The sequence below is a fragment of a genome, unplaced genomic scaffold, assembly GCF_019419815.1.
Source record: "Pyrus x bretschneideri cultivar Hongxiangsu unplaced genomic scaffold, Pyrus_bretschneideri_v1 Contig4, whole genome shotgun sequence".
Lineage (NCBI taxonomy): Eukaryota > Viridiplantae > Streptophyta > Magnoliopsida > Rosales > Rosaceae > Pyrus > Pyrus x bretschneideri.
In genome coordinates, this window is record NW_025999723.1 from 5522407 (window position 1) to 5541113 (window position 18707).

At 35.6% G+C, this 18707-nt stretch overlaps 2 protein-coding genes across 2 annotated transcripts; both read right to left on the reverse strand.

The window, feature by feature from the left end:
* Positions 1 to 13503: 13503 nt before the first annotated feature.
* LOC103942460 (formin-like protein 20) lies at positions 13504 to 14787 on the reverse strand. The gene has a single exon (XM_048565568.1). It carries the CDS (start codon positions 14770 to 14772, stop codon positions 13717 to 13719), a length of 1056 nt encoding a protein of 351 aa, XP_048421525.1. The 5' UTR covers positions 14773 to 14787; the 3' UTR covers positions 13504 to 13716.
* A 2239-nt stretch (positions 14788 to 17026) lies between these two features.
* Positions 17027 to 17715, reverse strand: LOC125468710. Its single transcript, XM_048564952.1, has 3 exons — positions 17630 to 17715; positions 17237 to 17557; positions 17027 to 17030 (listed from the first exon to the last, which is right to left on the reverse strand). Exons 1-3 carry the CDS (start codon positions 17713 to 17715, stop codon positions 17027 to 17029), a joined length of 411 nt encoding a protein of 136 aa, XP_048420909.1.
* Positions 17716 to 18707: the final 992 nt, after the last annotated feature.

The following is an 18707-nucleotide window of genomic DNA, read 5'->3' on the forward strand; positions in this document are numbered from 1 at the left end:
TCTTTTTGCACCCATATTTTTTAAAATTTTCATTTGTACTCATAATTTTTTAATCTTTTATTTGTACCCTAATTTATTTATAATGTACCCATTCTTCAATGTACCACTTTGTTATATGTGAAATGTACCAATTTTTTTTTTAACACTATGGATACATTCTTTTGCCATTTACTATTTCTTATTGTTACATAGTTTTTATCCATTTATTCAATCAAAATGTTTAAATTTTTTTATTGTAGCCGTTTCTAATAGTATTATAATGAGGGATTTTAAATTTGTAGGATTATAAATCTCATAAAATATCAAACAATTAATGTCAAAACTATAAAAATATAAATATTAATAGTAACATAATGAGGTGTACAAAGTCAATGGACTTTGATCAAACTTTGAATATCATTAAGGTTTTAGTCAAAGGGTGTTAGAGATTAGAGATCGCATCCAAAGTATCCCATATATATACACACACACTATTAGAATTCAATATTTTTGGAAAGGCAGCGAAGCAAATGCAAATGGGTGTTTGGAGGATTACAAACTAATTAAGCATATCGGTGTGAGATTTTCTGATATAGTTAAGAATCTGCAGTGAGATGTGATCTTCTACTTGCAAATCTGAGCTAATATATGCAGCCAACGGAGTCCTCCAGCAATATCCAATGGAGTCCGCCTTGGACTACACAATTCCCATACATAAAGAGATACTCATGCTTCCCCACGTATCCAATTAATACATATCTGCGATTTCACACCGGCACTCCTTCCCATCAATATACTGCAGATTTTGCAGTCCATGTCATATATGCATGCGAGTCAATGCATATATTTAGGTCATATAGGGGAATGCGGATTGGATAGCATTCTTCACATATTTATTTTTAGCTCTCAGACATTTTTATTAATTATTGATATTCTTCAATTTATTCGATCTGACGGCCGAAAATTGAAAGGGATGTGTAAGAAGTAAAAGTAAATGTGTAGATAACACTATTCTTTTGATACGTTCATATATCAACGACAATATTACTAATATCAACGACGTATATCAGTAATATTAAAATGTTCAAAAGCAAAGCTAATTAACTAGCTTAACTTTTTTTTTATATGTTAATACATATATCAACAATATAAATAATATCAACGACATATATATCATTAATTAATATATCCACAATATAAAATAGGGAAGTCTTATTGGCACACTTCAAAAATCTCATTCTACACTACTCACAAGTGTATTTTTTTTTCCTAATATAGAAAGTTTGGAGTGTGGAATGAGATTTTTAAAGTACTAATAATAATTCCTTATAAAATATTATAGTTAACCGTACATAAAAATACATTATAAAATTATATAATGCAGCATCATATACCCAATACCAAAAAATAAATCAAAAGCATATATTGGTATTGTAGTCACAAGTTGTCAACTAGCTAGGGTGATTGATGTTAATTTAAGTGTATAAATTGTTTTATTTTTGGTAGAATTAATCCCTATGGCAATATATTTATCTTCTTTCTTAACACTGCCAATTAGCTTAAACAGCACTCACTTGCCAGTCAGCGTACTTGTGATTGAGTTAAACTTTGTGAAGATTCCACGATAATCATATATTTTCCTCATGCAAAAACTTAATTATCCATTTAATTAATTAATTATATTAAGAATAGCGCCGACTATATACATTCTGTAGGTTGGCTGTCATTCTCCCGATCCCTAGAAAGGACGGCCCCAGAGAATCTCAACTGTTTAGTTAGCTAACCTTGAACTGTCCTCTCCAAATTAATCAATTAATTGTGCTTACTAATTAATAATTTTTTAGCTTATGTTTGAAATTACCTGAAGGAAATGGTCGGCTAATTAATTAAGTTATATTTTCGTGAGAATCTCCTAATTAAAACCCTCAATTCTGATTTGTCGGCGTGGGCCAGGTTTTTATTGCTAATTACTATTAAATTGTCACTAGTGAGATGGCAATATTTAAATAAAATTAGAAAATACTCCAAAAAAATGGAGAATTATATTAATAGAAAATAGAGCACAGTCGGTTGATGAAGTAGCTAACTGATGTATGTGGATTAAGTAATTGTTTGACTTGAGAAGGTCCATTGCTCCTTAATCTTTGAAAAAAATATATAAATAATATTATGCAGCAACCAAAAAGAAAAATATAGTATTGTGACAGCCCGTGCTGTCCAAATACTAAGACCCCATTTCCCAATTTGGGTTTTAATTGCTGGGATCGACGTAAGGTTTGGCTGCAGCTTCCCTGGATGTATGCCACCTGGATGTGTCCCAGCTTCCCTGGGATCAAGAGTTACCAAGCGTTGCAGTAGAGAGATTTTTCAGTGTGATCGGTACACGGAATAGTACATCACGTGTCATTATACAAATTGTAGAATATGTGTGTTAAAAAGTTAATAACTTAAAAAATAAAATTTCCCACTACTCCTATTCAAGCACGTGGTGTACCATTTGTGTTTCCGTCACAATTAAAAATTTCTCGTTGAAGTGAGCCTTGACATCTGCCACGTGTATGACAGTTCAAAGCCAGCCATGCATGGGATGTATGAAATGGCCAATTGGCAACGCATGTACTTCTGCATTTTTTTTTTTGTATTTACTTCTGCATGCATTTGCCTGGAAAGCTCAATCATCGGGTGTTAAGGTCCTTTGAATCTGAGACATTTTGGAGATTTTTATTTCAACTTGGTTTCTTCTTGGGGTAAAGTTCACGTTAGGGTTTCAGAACTATAGGAGCGTGGAAAATTGAGTAGAACTGGATAACATTATCGGCTAAGATAAAAATAGTTGAATGCAAGTGGATGCATGGTTGCAAATATTGGTTCATATATATGGAAAATGGTTTGATGGTATTTTTACTGCTGGTATTAGAATTATTTTGATTTTTCACGCGTTTATTAACATATGTGAATTAAAGTATACAAGCTATGTATTACAATTTACAATCCGTAATTTAAGGTGACTTCGGGAAATGCGGATAAAAATAAATTAAGGGAAGAAAAAGAGAGGAGCCAGAAAAGTTTTGGTCTTCATCAGCTCAAGAACACCACGAAGAACCCAGTAAATTATGAAGAAGGACAGAGTGGGTCTAGTTTATAATTAAAACTTGTTTTATTTGTTTTTATCCACGTGGCACAAATCTTGTGGTCTCTATGATGGCCATGTAGGCATATATCGGAGGCACTGATGGAAACTATAAAAATAAAATGAAATAATAAGTAAATGTATGAAATTGAAATGTTTTAAAGATATTGTATAAGGTTGCAACACAAATATGATAGAGTCAAATATAATTACCTTAAAATATATATTTAAATAGTCAAGGGCTATGTTTAACAAAACATTAGCTAGAGATAACCTAATGGGTTGACAAACATAGCAAAGGACTAAAACATAGAGAATGGCTACATTTTAGGTAAGAGCTACATGTAGCCTTTCATTTTTCCTTCTACCCCTAATTAGTCTCCAACTCTCCTTCCAAAAAAAAAAAAAAAAAAAAAAAAAAGTTTCTTTTAACCTAATTGTTGTTTGTTTGAAGCGCTAAAACCCCGACTACTGCTCATCACCACCCCCAACCTCCCCTCCCAAATTCGGTTCCCAATCTATCGATTCCTGTCGACGGTGGTAGTTTTTAGAGTTTGGTTTTTATTGGAAAGGTAGCTAGTATACCTCTAACTTTTTTGGAGTTGCTAAAATTAATGTGAATTTGCCATTGCAATTTATTCTATATAGTTTCATAAATAAAGATTGCATTACCGCCAACAACTCCCCAAATTTTTACATTTACTCCAACTCAATATTTTTGCATAATATACCAACTTGATTGGCTCTTTGTAACATTAAATAAGAAGTCTCCCAGTAAATAAAAGCAACTTGTGCATTGGGAGTAATTTTTAATTGTGCCGATAACACATTCCGGTACAAATTGTAAAATACATTTGGTTAGATTGTATTATGATATTTGTGTATAAGACCGTATTTTCAGCACACTGAAAAATTTGTCTTGCATTGAGGTTATGTGCTGTATCCCATTGAACGTTTAGTTCCATATAGCGTACGGTAATCAACGGATGATGACGAATGTGTACACAAAGTATTTTTCGGCGTTTCCAATCAACACATTTAAATTTTTGAACCAAGCAATTCAGCAACCATCACAATCACCACAGTCCAGTTTGTATATAACACAGTAATGGACAAAATAAAATGGAGACTAACTTAGATTTATTGACATATATGAAACGCTCGACCAAAGTGATTTAAACGTGTTTGTGTATTTTTTTTTTCTTTTTTTACAACCTTACCTTCTTTATATTTTATCTTTACGATAGATAACCTACGTCTACTATATTCTTGTAACATCTCACTATTTTTTGAGTCGACAAATACATTATCTCGCATGTATTTTTGTGTATTTGGGTGCAACCAAAACTTTTAATTCTGCCTAAAAGAAAAAGGAAAGAGCAAGTGACCCTTTACCACAGTAGTGGAAAAGTGTTATGCTCTTGCATGATGCCGTTGGTTCAAACATTGTCGATGGCTAAGCTAACATTTAATTTACTAACGTTATCGCTCGACTAAAAAAAAAAACAAAAAAAAAGAAGAAAGAAGATCAAGAAGAAGCAAAAGAAATGAGTCAATGAAGCACAAATGCAACAACAACGTTTATCTTTGCCACCCTCACCCTTTTCCTACATATTTTGGACTTATATTTACAATTTTTTTTTATGGTAATTATCTTCTCTGGTATGTTCAGGGTTTATGTGCTAACTATAATCCCCCTCTTACTTTATATTTATTTTGAAATTATTTGCATCCACCTTAATTGTAGAGTACACTACTTTATAATTAAAATCCTTGATTCTCTTTAAAGGTCACCATCAAATATTGTTTTTTCATCTATATGTATCAAACAAATGCAAATCAATGTAATTTATCACATATAGATCATAAGAATGGATTCAGGATTCAAAACTCAAGTGGGCCCGAATTTCATTAGTTGAGTGATTTTTTATAAATTTCGATAGTATCTCGTTTGTTTATAAGGAAAACTAATAAAAATGGCTTGAAAACTTTGAGCTTTAACAATAAGGACAAAAATAAAGGATAAAGTGAATAGTACCATGATTGACTTTTTAGTGTAAAAATGTGATTTTTCGTTAAAGTGAATAGTACCGGAAGTTTTTCATTAAAGTTCCCTTGTTTCTATGACTTTTCTCATATTTTATCAAACCTGTTAATTGACTTCAAGTATAACATATATAAAACTACATTAATAAATTACGAATTCATAATTAAAATTTCTAGTCGCACAGATTAAGAAAAAAAACAAATAAAATTCACAATTGAATTTCCAATTGTAGCTTGACCGCATATACATATCCCTTCGTAAATTTTCATAAAAAGAGAAACAATAAATGTTAATATATAATTAAGTTGTGAGTCCATGAAGTACCATTGAGAACAAACACTTATAATTACTTAATTAAGTTGTGAGTCCATGAAGTACCATTGGGGACAAACACTATTAGTTATTTATGGTCGGTTTGGAGGTGATTTTAAAATGGTCGAAAACATTTTTTGTGAAAATGTTTTTTTATACCAAACCTTAGTAAAAATTCAAGTGGATTCTGAAAAAACACTTGAAGTGTTTTCTCTAAGAAACACATATCTTGTACTTCTTTCAAAAAGCATTTGCTTTTAGAACCCAAGTTCAGTTTTACAAAATTTTTTTTAATTATTTTAAAAATACTTCTAAACAAACGTTTAATAAATGATGAGTACCACGCATTTGAACCAAAGCACATAAAATGAAAGAGCAAAGTACCTGCGTTATTCATGCCACCGACCCTAATACCAAAAATAAACATCGTTTCTCAAAGAATATTTATGCCAGTTTTATTCTCACTAACGTCTTTGTTTTGACGTGACCATTTTCTAGGGTTTCCTTTTATGTCTTTTTATGCATGAGCATGAACACATTGACGAAGGTCAAAATGTCTACAGTACAAAGTATATCAAATATTTGTTAATATTTTATTAACGTTCATGTACCTGGTGGGTTTATTTGGCAAAAAAATTGGAACAGTCCTCCTGCGTGAATTAAATATATTCCCCGTTGACGTTCTTTGAATTAGGGCATCGCCTCACTCGGCCGGCCAAGAAGCGCCCACAATTCTGAAAGGTTCAGCCCACCAAACTGCATGCGGCCGGCCGATGCCATGAGACAAAGACATTTAATTTCTTCTTCTTACTATTATCTTTAATTATTAATTCTTCATTTTAACCACCATTACGTATCATTGTCGTTGATGAGATTGAGAGTAGTATTTCTTAAATTTTATTCCAAATGATGAAATCATCCATACATTGTATAGATTCATGATCAATCAAGGGATAAATCTTCTTGCGTCTCAAGTAGCATAAACAATGATCAATCAAGTGATAAGTCCTTTTTGATAATATATAAAAGGCCTAGTTGATAATTAACTCTGTACAGTGAGAGAATCTCAGACGTATTCAATGCACAATCATAATAGCCTCTTCGTCACTATAGAGAAAACAATCACCATACACTCGTGATTGGGTAGGAGGCGTGTTATGTAGTGTAGTGTTGTTGGTACATGAGAGAATATAGATCATTAGAAGGAAAATAAAAAGAAAAATTATAGAAAACGAAACTACACTACCTAGATCATTGTATCAAAGTTTACAATAAAAATTGAGCAAAAGTAATAAAGGGGAGGGTAATATAGACCCATATTATAATGAAAGCTCAAGTAGTGAATTAATGTCCCTCATATGATTATCTTTTGTCATTATATTGATGATATACAGAAAATTGATTGTTAAGTTGGTTGAAGAGTATAGAGGTAGTTGGGGGAAGAAGGTAGTTAATTAAGGTACGTAATTTGGATGATGATCAGCATGGTGACCCAGGTTTGTAGGGCTTCATTGTCCAACTGATCTAATAATTAACAGAGATTTTAGTTTAAAGGAATATTTGAGATTCCAAGAATAAGTACGTAACTATTGTAAGTCTATTTTAGTGAGGGAATAAAGAGAAAATGCAGCACAGGAAGAAAGAGAGAAGATTGTTGGGAAATTTTTGTGGGTAGTTCTTACCACTTTGTGCATGTATTTATAATAAACATAGCGGGCTTCCTTGTTCAACAAAAAATACAAAGTACAATACAAAAGATCTAGAGCATAATCCTAAGTACAATCTATTAAGATTTACACAATTATACTCTTAATAAAATAAAATAAGTAACAGTAACCACACTCATCTTTCTCCAATATTCGAAGAGCATGAACCTCAAATTATTGAAAAGGTGATGCTCCGGACATGGTCGTTTTCTGTCACATTGTTACCCCCCATCAACTCATACAAATTGCATTCCGACAATCAAAACCAACTCTGAACCTCAGCCTTTCCCGTTGACTACATATAAATTTTGTTCATGGTCGCTGAATTATTACATCCATGGTTAAATGATATATTATTTAATTGATTGTTTGAAGAATAAAAAATAATATTATTCGTATAGAGAGTTCTTGGACTACCAACTACTTTCAACAACAATACAATACTTCATACATAGACGAAAGAAATATTTCAAATTACCTTGAGGTGTGTTAAAAATTGTAGGAAAGCCTTCTGAATGTGTGACCAAATTGCAGTAGGAACATATTCGCTTGGATTGTTGATAAATTTTGATTGCTTGTCAATTTCGTTGCATAGCTCGCGAAATAATTGATCATAGCATAAATAGGAAATTCTATTAGAGTAACTTCCATCAACTCAATAATGGAAGGAGAAAGATGTAACTTGCATAGAAAATATGTCATTCTTCAAGCTCTAAGGGTTTTTAAGTGATGACAGATGGCGAGATAAAAAGTTTGGATTAGGACATTTCACGATCACAAAGTAATAGTGCTCTATCTCCTCTAGTATTGGGAAAAGAAAAAAAAACTTCATTCTTCAACAAAACTTAGAAATCTCATGTAATTAATAAATCATCACTAAAAAAATTGTAGCGTAATAATTGAATACAATCACATGAAATAATCAATGTGTACATATTTGACGATCAAGAACTTTTTAACAAGGCACTTGATTAGTGAGGGTAGGCATACAAATTGGTACACCAAGAACAATTTCTACTTCAAATAATTGGATAGAGTATCCTTGTCCTCCACTTTGATGAGTCGGTCAGTGGTTCCGTTTTCGGAGTAGCGTACATTGTCTTGTTGCGGTTGCGCTTTTGCGATGATTGTACGTTGTCGTCTTCATGGAGTGATAATGTGGTCTTGTCTTCCAACGATGACTTGATATGGTCTTACTCTCGTTAGTGTGGCCAATATAGTCTTCTTTGGTAAAGATTTGTTGTGTCTATCATTATTTTGCGCATATTTATATTGGTGATGTCGGTATGTTTGTGTTTGTAGTAGCCGTATAGGGTTTACTCTAATTTGCTTAATTGTGCAAATTCATTCTAGATTAATTTATTACTCTCTGAAGCTAGGTACCCGACTAACACCGTTGTACTAATTTTGTTGATGAATGAAAATAATTCTATCGTTTCTTGTAAAAAGAAAATTGTGGTCATGATAATGAACGTCATTATACTTTGTACAGGATCCGTGAATTTCCTAAATGCATGCATGTTATCGTTGAAAACAAAAGGCTAGCTAGCAATAGCAATATTAGCATGCGGTGGGACGGTGAAAACAAAAGGCTAACTAGCAATAGCAATATTAGTATGCAGTAGGGGTTAGACTGTTCAGTTTGCATAAGTTTTACCTTTAAACTACAACCGAACAAATTAATTTATACTAAAACTAGTGGAGAAACCAAATTTTCAGTGTTTCATGTTCCTAATGGTTCGCTTCAGTTCGAGATTACACTTTTTACTTTAAAAGTGTACGATATTATTCAGATTTGTTTCATTCAGTCGGTTCTTTGCTCACCCCTGGACCATGCAGCGTTGTGGTCCAAAAAAGAACAGCATGTTATTAATTAGGTGAATAAAACTGGTAAGTTTTTGCAGTTTTGTTGTTGGTGCATGGTATCTATATATACAGAAAGTCGTAAGGTTAGATAGATATCTACACAGATGTTTCAGATCACGGAAAGTATAAAGCTAGAAACAGATAAAGGAAATGGCAATTGTAGCTTGATTATTCGAATTAAAACTAGAAATTCACACTTAATTTAACCAAGAAGCAGCAACAGCAGAAATTGACACTTTTGCTTTTGCGTGTGACAGCTAGCTCTTCTCAAAGTATATGTAATTACAAGTCCCGTTGATTCGACAGGCGATTAACGGAAAAATCTAGCTAGAAAAACATATAGAATAAGACTCAAAAAAACATAAATCTCCAAATAAACATATTTCGTCGGTCGGGGGAGTATAATTTTAGTAGGGTATATGACGAATTAAAAGAACGATCGATTGCAGGAAAGAAAGCATAAAAGAACCACAATGTTGCTATGATAACCAAAATGTTAGATCTAAGAACATATTGTAATCGCTTCTTGATGAATAATATCCATATATCTTTTCTTATATTCATGCTTGTTTTGTGAAGATAAATCGATAGATTTCATTTTTTAGGAAGAAGCACAACACCCAAAGGGCATCATAAGCTCACTAATCATTATATTCTTCCAAGAATAAATATGAAATAAGGTCATGAGGTTTCTCAAACCAAAACAGGAACAAGACGGATCCACCGGAGAAGCTCATTTCCCTTCTCTTTTTTCAGAACAAAAGGAGGATACGGACAAAATCGTGTCAAAATGAAGAATGTAGCAAGCAGTGATGAGCAATTCTGTTAGCCTAACGAGTAGAAAAAACTCCAATAATCCCAAGCAGCAAGCTTTTGATTAATCAAACTGAGATAAATCATATACCCTACTAAAATTTGAAAAAAATATTAATTATATGTTAGTCTTGAACGAAGAAATAATACAATAGCTTGTATATATCTGATCACATAGTCTGTTTTGTCTTCTGTATGTCTTAATCTGTCTTTTCACAATCAATCTAAGTCAAAGAAAAAAAAACAACAAAGATAATATGAATCTTACGTCTATACATACACACATACATTGAAAGGGGATAGAAGATGTTCATGTTCTCCTCCCCCACGAGTCACGACTGGATAAGCCAACTTTGTTTAGCCTAATCACGTCTAAGTTCTAACATCATTCATCCAATATTGTATACATATAGCTAAAAAAAAAAAGGAAAAAAAAAACAAAAAAAAGAAGAAGAAAGATGTGTTCTTGATAACAAAGTGGATTGGAATTCAGTTCCGATTCCACTTGAGCTTTCTTTCCAAGATCTTTTTGGGACAAGTAGATTGGACACCATGATTTCGTTTCAACACCCATATCAGCTGGGGAATTGGAAATGTATCTGCAAACAGCTCCCTCATCTAGTCTATGCTCCACTCATTTGGAATAAGAAAATAAATTGCTTTGCTGTGATAAGAGTTATTATGCTCTTGCATAGACGACAAATCATAATAATATGACATGTCTGCATATTTTATTATTTTTAATTTATAAACGAGTTGTGTTTCATATACATGCGAGACAATAATTTGCATACAAAAATAATATATAGCTTTTTCTTAGTCAAAATGATTTCGTTAACACCACAAATCAAGTGGAAGTTTAGGGATTTGGCATGGATACGGATGTGACAATTTGGTATCAGAGCCAATCTCTGGTTGGATGTGTGCCGACGACGACGTCGGCCCCGGTGGATTGTAACATCCCACATCGTCCAGGGAAGTGGATCATGTAAGCCTTATATATATATATATATATATATATTTCCATCTCTACCTAGCACGAACCCTTTTGAGAGCTCACTGGCTTCGGGTTACATCTGAACTCCGAAGTTAAGTGAGATCGCGCGAGAGCAATCCCAGGATGGGTGACCCACTAGGAAGTTCTCGTGTGAGTTCCCAGAAACAAAACCTTGAGGGCGTGATTAGAGTCCAAAGCGGACAATATCGTGCTACGGTAGAATCGAACCCGATATACGGTGGGGATGTGTCAATATGTGTTTTTGTCGTGTCCATTTCGAGTGGTTGTGGTTTTACAAAATCTGTAAACATTCCCAAATAAAAGTAGAGGCAAAGCTAAGTAGATATCATATATTCTATGTTTGTAATGATGAATTTTTATTTATTTTTTTGATAAACTTGCAATTTAGGAATACAAATATTTTATTTCTTACAAGTAACATATCTTTAACATATAAATTTTCATAGTCGAAACTGTTTAGTTTTTTAAAGTTTATGATTCATTTGAACCAGAGATCATTTGTTATCCAATTATAACAAATAATGAACGATTCATCATGAATATGTTATTTAATACTCACGTCAATTTATTTTATACATTTGGATATATAAACAATCTCAAATTCAAATCATTTTGATAGATAACCAAATTAAGTTAATAAATTAAATAGTTTTGGTTATAAAATTTATACGTTTAAGATACATTATTTGTAAATAGGAAAGAGGATCCTCTCTGGATCCACTTTGTAAGGATCCTAGAGATCCTCACATCCTAACCGTTTATCGTACATCATACAGCCAATTTTTGTCAGATACTATTTGTGTTTAATTTTAAATAAAAAAAGTCAAATAATTTATGACTGTACGATACACGATGAATGACTAAGATGTGAGGATATCTAGAATTCCCATAAAATGAATGCATATGGGATCCAATCCCTATAAATAGTGGGATCTTGCAATTCTCCCAATGGAAGGGTGCAAGTACTATCCCTTTTATTACGGACAGAGGATCCTCGCCAGATCTTCTTTGTGATGTGATAAACAGATGTGATTTAAGGATCCCTGTATCCTCACAAAGAGGATCCTCACTCTTTATTATGCAACGTGCCAAGAAAATAATAATATATTAATAAAAGGGCCTTGACAATCACGTGGGCTTCAGCGACGCATTCTTTCTCACGTGGCTTATGCATGGAGTCTGCCTTCTGATGATAAGCCCATTCGGCTACGCCCAAAATAGAGTGTTCAGTTGATTTTGGGCCCAGATACGCAGCGTGGCTGCTGTCGGCTTAAGAAAATACGTAGCTTCAACATTGAGAGCTTAAGGGGGAAAAAAAGTATAGGTACTTGAGATACAGTCTAATGATGTTACTCTTCGTTTATAAGTGAGTGATCCTAAATTTAAATCTCATGGATCGATTCGACACCAATTTATTCTCTTTGTGCCCAAAAAAAAAAAAACGAAAAAACCGAATGGTTAACAATGAAAATTGATTTTATCTTATTACAACCGGGGTTTTGATTATTCGGTACAAAAAGTTACAACCCGAAAGTCTATCTAGTTGTTATTATCGTTGGTATCCAGCCAATATCACGTCAACCGTCGATCTACAAGTCACTAGTACTTGATCGATATGCAATCAGTACTTGATCGATATGCAGTCAGTACTTGATCGATAAGTTGTTTGTCATCAATTTAGAGATTCAAAATCCTCCTCTTAGTCACCCATCCCGCCGCCCGTTCCTCCCTCGCCATCTCCGATAGACCATCGGCATCTGCAAAATCGGAATCGGATCAACTACCACAATAAAGCCCAACTCTTCATCCTCATATTGGATCTGAGAGACTTCACTAACTCGACGTCAAGATCATGAGAAGTTAGTACGAATGGAGCGAATTCATACCCTAAATGTCAATCACAGAAGCTCAAACGAACCGTCAAATATCAAAAAGCATGCCCTTGCTGCACCACATATAAGATCAGTTGTAGGAAGACGAAACACTTAGGGGTCCGTTTTATAACCATCCGATTTCAGTTTTTAATTTCATTTTTTGTGCTAAAGATAGACAAAAACGAGGAAAATTAAAAACTAAAAACGAAATGGCTATAAAACAGACCGTAAGATAACCTCGAATCAATATCCAGCTTCAGCATGAAAACTAAAATCACGGCCTTCCTGACTGTAGTGATTCAATCATCTAAACAAAAGCTCAATGCCGACTGAGGCTAGCATTCCTCTTCATCCTAAATGGCACTTTCATCCAACTCTATGATTTCCTCTACCATGCTAAAAACTACTCTCTGTATATAAAGCTTCAGCATGCTCCTGGAACATACAGTTCCAAACCCCCTCCGGAAACACGACCCTTAGCGATGATCATCGCTAGTAAATCAAACAACCAAACCCGGAACTGTACCAACTATTCGGGATCAATCACACAATTCATTCCAAGATGATCAATCAAGCAATTCACCCCAAGACAATCAATCGCGCGCGATTCATTCTAATATGATCAATCGCTGAATTCGTTCCAAGAATGATCAATCACACGATTCATTCCAAGAATGATCAAACACAAAATTCATTCCACGATACATAAACACTCATTCGATTAAAACGAATCAACTAATCACATTACGAGCTCCGCATAAATTTCAATAGCAAACCAGCATTTATTTCATTAAATGAAACGCTGACTTAACAACAAAGTTTAAATCTTTGTCTAAATTCATTCAGCAACAACCATCCAAAGATCCAAAACAAATTCCACATAAAACCAGATAAATATACAGTGTGAATTGTGAAACCGCCCGTTTACCATTGCGCTTTAGTAATTAAAGCGTACCTAAACCACGATTCAATCAGTAATCGGCACAATAATTGTTGTACTCATCACGCTCACGCATGTCATTCTCGACCCTCTCCGCCATCTTATCTTCTTCATACCGTAACCCCTCATCCAATGCCAGTGCACCAAGACCTCCGGCCACTGCGCCCACAGCCAATCCGGTGCCCAATCCCATCTTCCCACTCTTGGGCTTCTGATTCTGATCATAATTCGAGTAGTCCAATGGCGCTGAAGGCCCACCAGGTCCACCGGTCCCACTAGGCCCGCCATAGTTCACCGGTCGGTCGAAGAACGGCCTTGGTGGAGGCGGTGGCGCGCTGGAGTAGTACGCGGGATAGTAACTCGAGTACGGATCGGAATAGGAGCTGTAATGGTAAGGCGGAGGCGGTGGCGAAGGCGATGGACTAGGAGCTGAAGCTTGTAAAGTAGAGCTGTAAGGCGACGGCGAGTATGACCTGAAGTCGCGAACAGGCGGTGGGGGCATAGGGGCACCACCGTAAAAATAGCCAGGAGGAGGGGTAATATGGTAATCTGGCGGCAGAGGTCGCTCTCGAACGGCGAGCTTTACGCGGATCTTGCCCTGGGGACGGCCGGAGGGACGGACGAGCTGGAAGGTCCGGATTCGGGTCGAGTCGTCCTGATTCAGCAGGTCCTTGAGTGGGACCCGGAGGGTGCCGACTAAGGGCTTGGGAGTGTCGGAGGGTTTGGAGTGGAAGATTTCGAGGGTGAGGAACGAGTCGTGGAGGGAGAGGGTGAGGGGGACGGTGAACCGCTCGTTCCAGACCGGGCAGGTGGAGCCGGAGTCGTCGGACTTGGTGGCCAGCCGGCGGTCGGGGTCCGCCCAGAAGACCGCGTAGGGCTTGAGGTCGCCGTTCTTCCAGTTGACGTTCTTGAGATGCTTGGCGGAGACGATCGTGAGGTCGAGATCGAGAGGCTTCTGCGGCGGAGGGCGGGAGGAAGCCATGAGGTTAGGCGTCTCTGTGCTAACGTGCGCGAGTGGAGAGGGTGCTGAGGGTGCGTAGGATAATGGGCAAGAAGGAGAGAAGGGATTGAATTTTTGTTGGGCCATGGTAATGGGGTAGTCAAAGGGGGTGCGCGCATGTAAGATGACGATAATACCCTCCCTTGTATTTTAACTTCTTTCGCAGAAAGTAAATAGAAAAATTACTGAATAGAAAACGCATTTCTCAAACATATAATTGAAAATCTACCTTATCACGGAGAGGTTGACATATTTATATTAGTTGTGAGAGTATTAGGGATTAAGAAATTTTTTCGGTAACATGATCTAATTCTAATCCCTTGTTAGCTCGTAATCTTGGATTGGGAGAATTTTGATTTGGACCGCCCTCGAATAGAGAAAAACATAACAGAAACTGAAATCATTATATTCTACATATTTATTATCACAGTAACGTGAATACAGCTGGAAATATGGGGTGAATTTTGTTTATCAAATTACCATACCACTGAATTATCAATTGTACCATACCAAATTTATACCGTAATTTTATTCTAATTAATATTTGTATTGAACTATATATTTTTGCTATGATAATGGTATCCAAATCCATTATTCCATATCGAACCAATACTATATATGGGGAGCCTTACCTATATCTATAATTTATATACATTGTAATTACTATTTTGGTCACTCAAGTTAGCATAACTTCTCATTTTGATCTTATAATTTAAAAATTAATCAACCTCATCCCTGAAATTTGTTGTTGCGAAACTATTGGTTATTCTGTCTAGTTTATGTCCATTTTAGCATTAAAAGTGGTCATGTACGCTCATGTAACCACTATTTGAAGGGCAAAAAGGTCAAAAACCCAACCAACGAAATAAACCATCAACCAGCCCAATTTAATCACCATCAGCTATTCCATCTTTTCTTTTGACATTTGTGTTAATTAGACTTGGGAGCTCCTCATTCTACCAAACTTAAAAAAGAGTTAATTAGACGAGAATTAGACTAGTTGATCAAGAACATATACGCCGCAAGCTTGCAACGCATCAAAGCTCCTCACCGGTGCATTCGTTGTCGCCTTCATAAAGATGAGGTTTATTGCTCATCTTAACGGTGCCGACAGTGGTTGTGTGGACCAGCGACTTCTCCATTATGTTAGGCCATCTCCAACCGAAGGGTCCAGAGGGCTGAAAATAGTCCGAAAATCGTCTCCAACCAAGGGCTAGGCCAGAGGGCTTTAGAATCTGAGAGGGCCCCATGGAATCGGAGAGGGCTGGAGGGTTGGCCAGAAATACTGGGAATCCTGTCGGTTATAATCGACAGGAATACGTTTATATTATTTATATAAATGTATTCCTGTCGGTTTTATGCTTAAGAAAAATAAAATTCATATGCAATGGCTAGCTGACATCAGCTAGCCATTGCATTTGAAATTTTTTTTTTTATAGTTTTATTATTATTTTTTATTTACAAAATTTTTTCCTATAACTTCTATTTTTAATATTTTTTTTAAATTCTATTTTTTCCTATAACTTTTATTTTACAAAATTTGTTTCATTTTTTTTAAATTCCATTTTTTCCTATAACTTCTATTTCACATAGTTGCTTTATTTTATTTTAAATTCTATTTTTATCCTATAACTTCTATTTCACAAAATTTGTTTGATATTTTTTTTAAATTATATTTTTTTCCTATAACTTCCTAAGCCATTATACAACATTAAATTAAATTAAGTAACATGAAACAACATGAAACAATATGAAATAACATTAAATAACATTGACCAACATACAAATTATACAACGTAAAAAAAAAACATTTAACAACATGAAACTTAAACAACATTTAAAAAAACATTTAATAACATAAAACTTAAACGCCTACTCCATGCTTCTTTTGGTCCAAAGATGTGCAACAAGATCATGTTGTAGGTACTTATTTGTGGCATGAGAACATATCATTCTATAGTGCCTCATGTACTCATTTATAGAGATACTACCAGTTCTTGGATTGAAAGGCAAATTAGGCCCATCATATATTTTTGCACGAGCCATTCTTGACCTATTTGGATCTTCTTGGTCGTCATTAGACTCTCCATCAATATACTCATCTTCCTCATCCTCCACTATCATATTGTGTAATATGATGCAAGACATCATGATGGAGTCCAAATTTTCTCGACTCCACCCTCTTGCTAGTTCGCTAATAATCTTTCACTGTGCTTGTAGAATACCGAAAGCTCTCTCAACATCTTTCCGGTATGCCTCTTGGTGTAAGGTAAACAACTTTTCTGCGTCATTCCTAGGGTTTGGAATTGCTTGGACAAGTGTCTCTCACTTTGGATAGATGCTATCTGCCAAGTAATACCCCATATTGTATTAACGGTTGTTGATGTAGTAGTGAAGTTGAGGTGCTTTACCTTTCGTCAAGTTATTGAAGAAGGGTGAACGCCCAAGAGCTGTAATGTCATTTTGGGATCCAGGGACTCCAAAGAAAGCATGCCAAATCCATGTGTCATATGAGGCAACCGCCTCTAACACAACAGTTGACTTTCTCGACCTTCCGCTAAAGCCTTCTTGCCATCCGGTGGGACAGTTCTTCCAATCCCAATGCATGCAATCTAATGACCCTATCATGCCCGGAAACCCACGGTCTTCAGCTTTGCGAAGGAGCTGATTCAGTTCTTCTTGATTTGGCTCGCGGAGGTACTCGTCTTTGTGAACTTGAACAATTGTGTCACAGAATTGTTGAAGAGTATCAAGGCATGTAGACTCAGATATACCATGGGTTTCATCCATCAAATCAGCTGGGGAGCCATATGCCATCATTCGAAGTGCAACAGTAACCTTCTGATGAGGTGAGAAACCAGGGCGGCCTGTTCTATCCAGCTTTTGTCGAAAGTATGGATTGACTTGCTAGACATCACGAAGTAAACGCTTGAAGACATGACGCCTTATCCGGAGTCGACGTCTGAAATCTTCTTCTGTGTACACCGAGTTGGGGTTGAAGTAGTTGTTCATCAGATTAGCATGCGACATCGCTCTGTTTCGTGGTTTGTAAGAGCGACCAGCAATAGAGCCACCTCATTGAGATTGTTCCTCAGTTGGCTGACACACCATGGCTGCAGCCATGGCTGCTGCCATGTTTTGTTTGTTGCGCCTTACTTGAACTTCTTCATCACACTCCTCATCTTCTCGGCTCATTTGCGCCCATTTTGCTTCCAATTTGGAATTGGATGAGGACCCCCAGTTGGAATCCGAAGAGGATCCAAAGTTGGAATTCATTGCAAACTTGAATTGAAAGAGATTGAATTGAAATAGATTGAATTCAAAGTTATGTGAATTATAGCCCAATATCCACCATATTTATAGCAAAAGAAAAATTCAAATCCAACGGCTAGCTGACGTCACTTAGCCCTTTTTTTGAATTTAAGTTGTAGTTTTTAAATAATAAATTATGTTTGGCCCTATGGCCCTTTGGCCCTCGGTTGGAGACCGTTTTTTGTGGCAGGGCTAAAACGAGCCATCTGGCCCTCGGTTGGAGACGGAGACAAATATGGCCCTGTACTGTTCATTAAAATATTAATATCTTAGAGAATCTTAGAGGGCCAGAGGGCTAAAACGAGCCCTCTGGCCAACCATCGGTTGGAGATGGCCTTAAGTGTAAGATTTAAGTACGAGAGTTTGGGACCTTAATCAATCAATGTGGTTTATATTATAGGAAAACTAATAAAAATGACATGAAAACTTTGAGTTTTAAACAAACTGACAAAAATATGCTGTAAGTGAATAGTACTAAAAATGACTTTTTAGAGTTAAAATGTCGTTAACGTTAAAAATGAACAGTACCAAAAGTGCTTCGTTAAGACTCTATATTATTATTATTACCAAGGCTCATAATTTATAAATTGCTGTGCGGAACAGCGGCCTCTCAAGTATTTAGGTACCACCGGTGCCCTTAATTTATAGACTGTTTTGTGGACCAACGGCTTCTTCATTAAGGTAGGTGTAAGATTTAAGTTTGAGAGTTT

Excerpts from the sequence above, each read along its gene's own strand:
- LOC103942460 (XM_048565568.1), bottom strand. The coding sequence starts at position 14,772 with ATGGCCCAACAAAAATTCAATCCCTTCTCTCCTTCTTGCCCATTATCC.
- LOC125468710 (XM_048564952.1), bottom strand. The coding sequence starts at position 17,715 with ATGTCGCATGCTAATCTGATGAACAACTACTTCAACCCCAACTCGGTG. Across the intron at positions 17,558-17,629 it reads AGACGTCGACTCCGGATAAG|AACAGGCCGCCCTGGTTTCT; the intron begins GCGTCATGTCTT and ends AAAGCTGGATAG.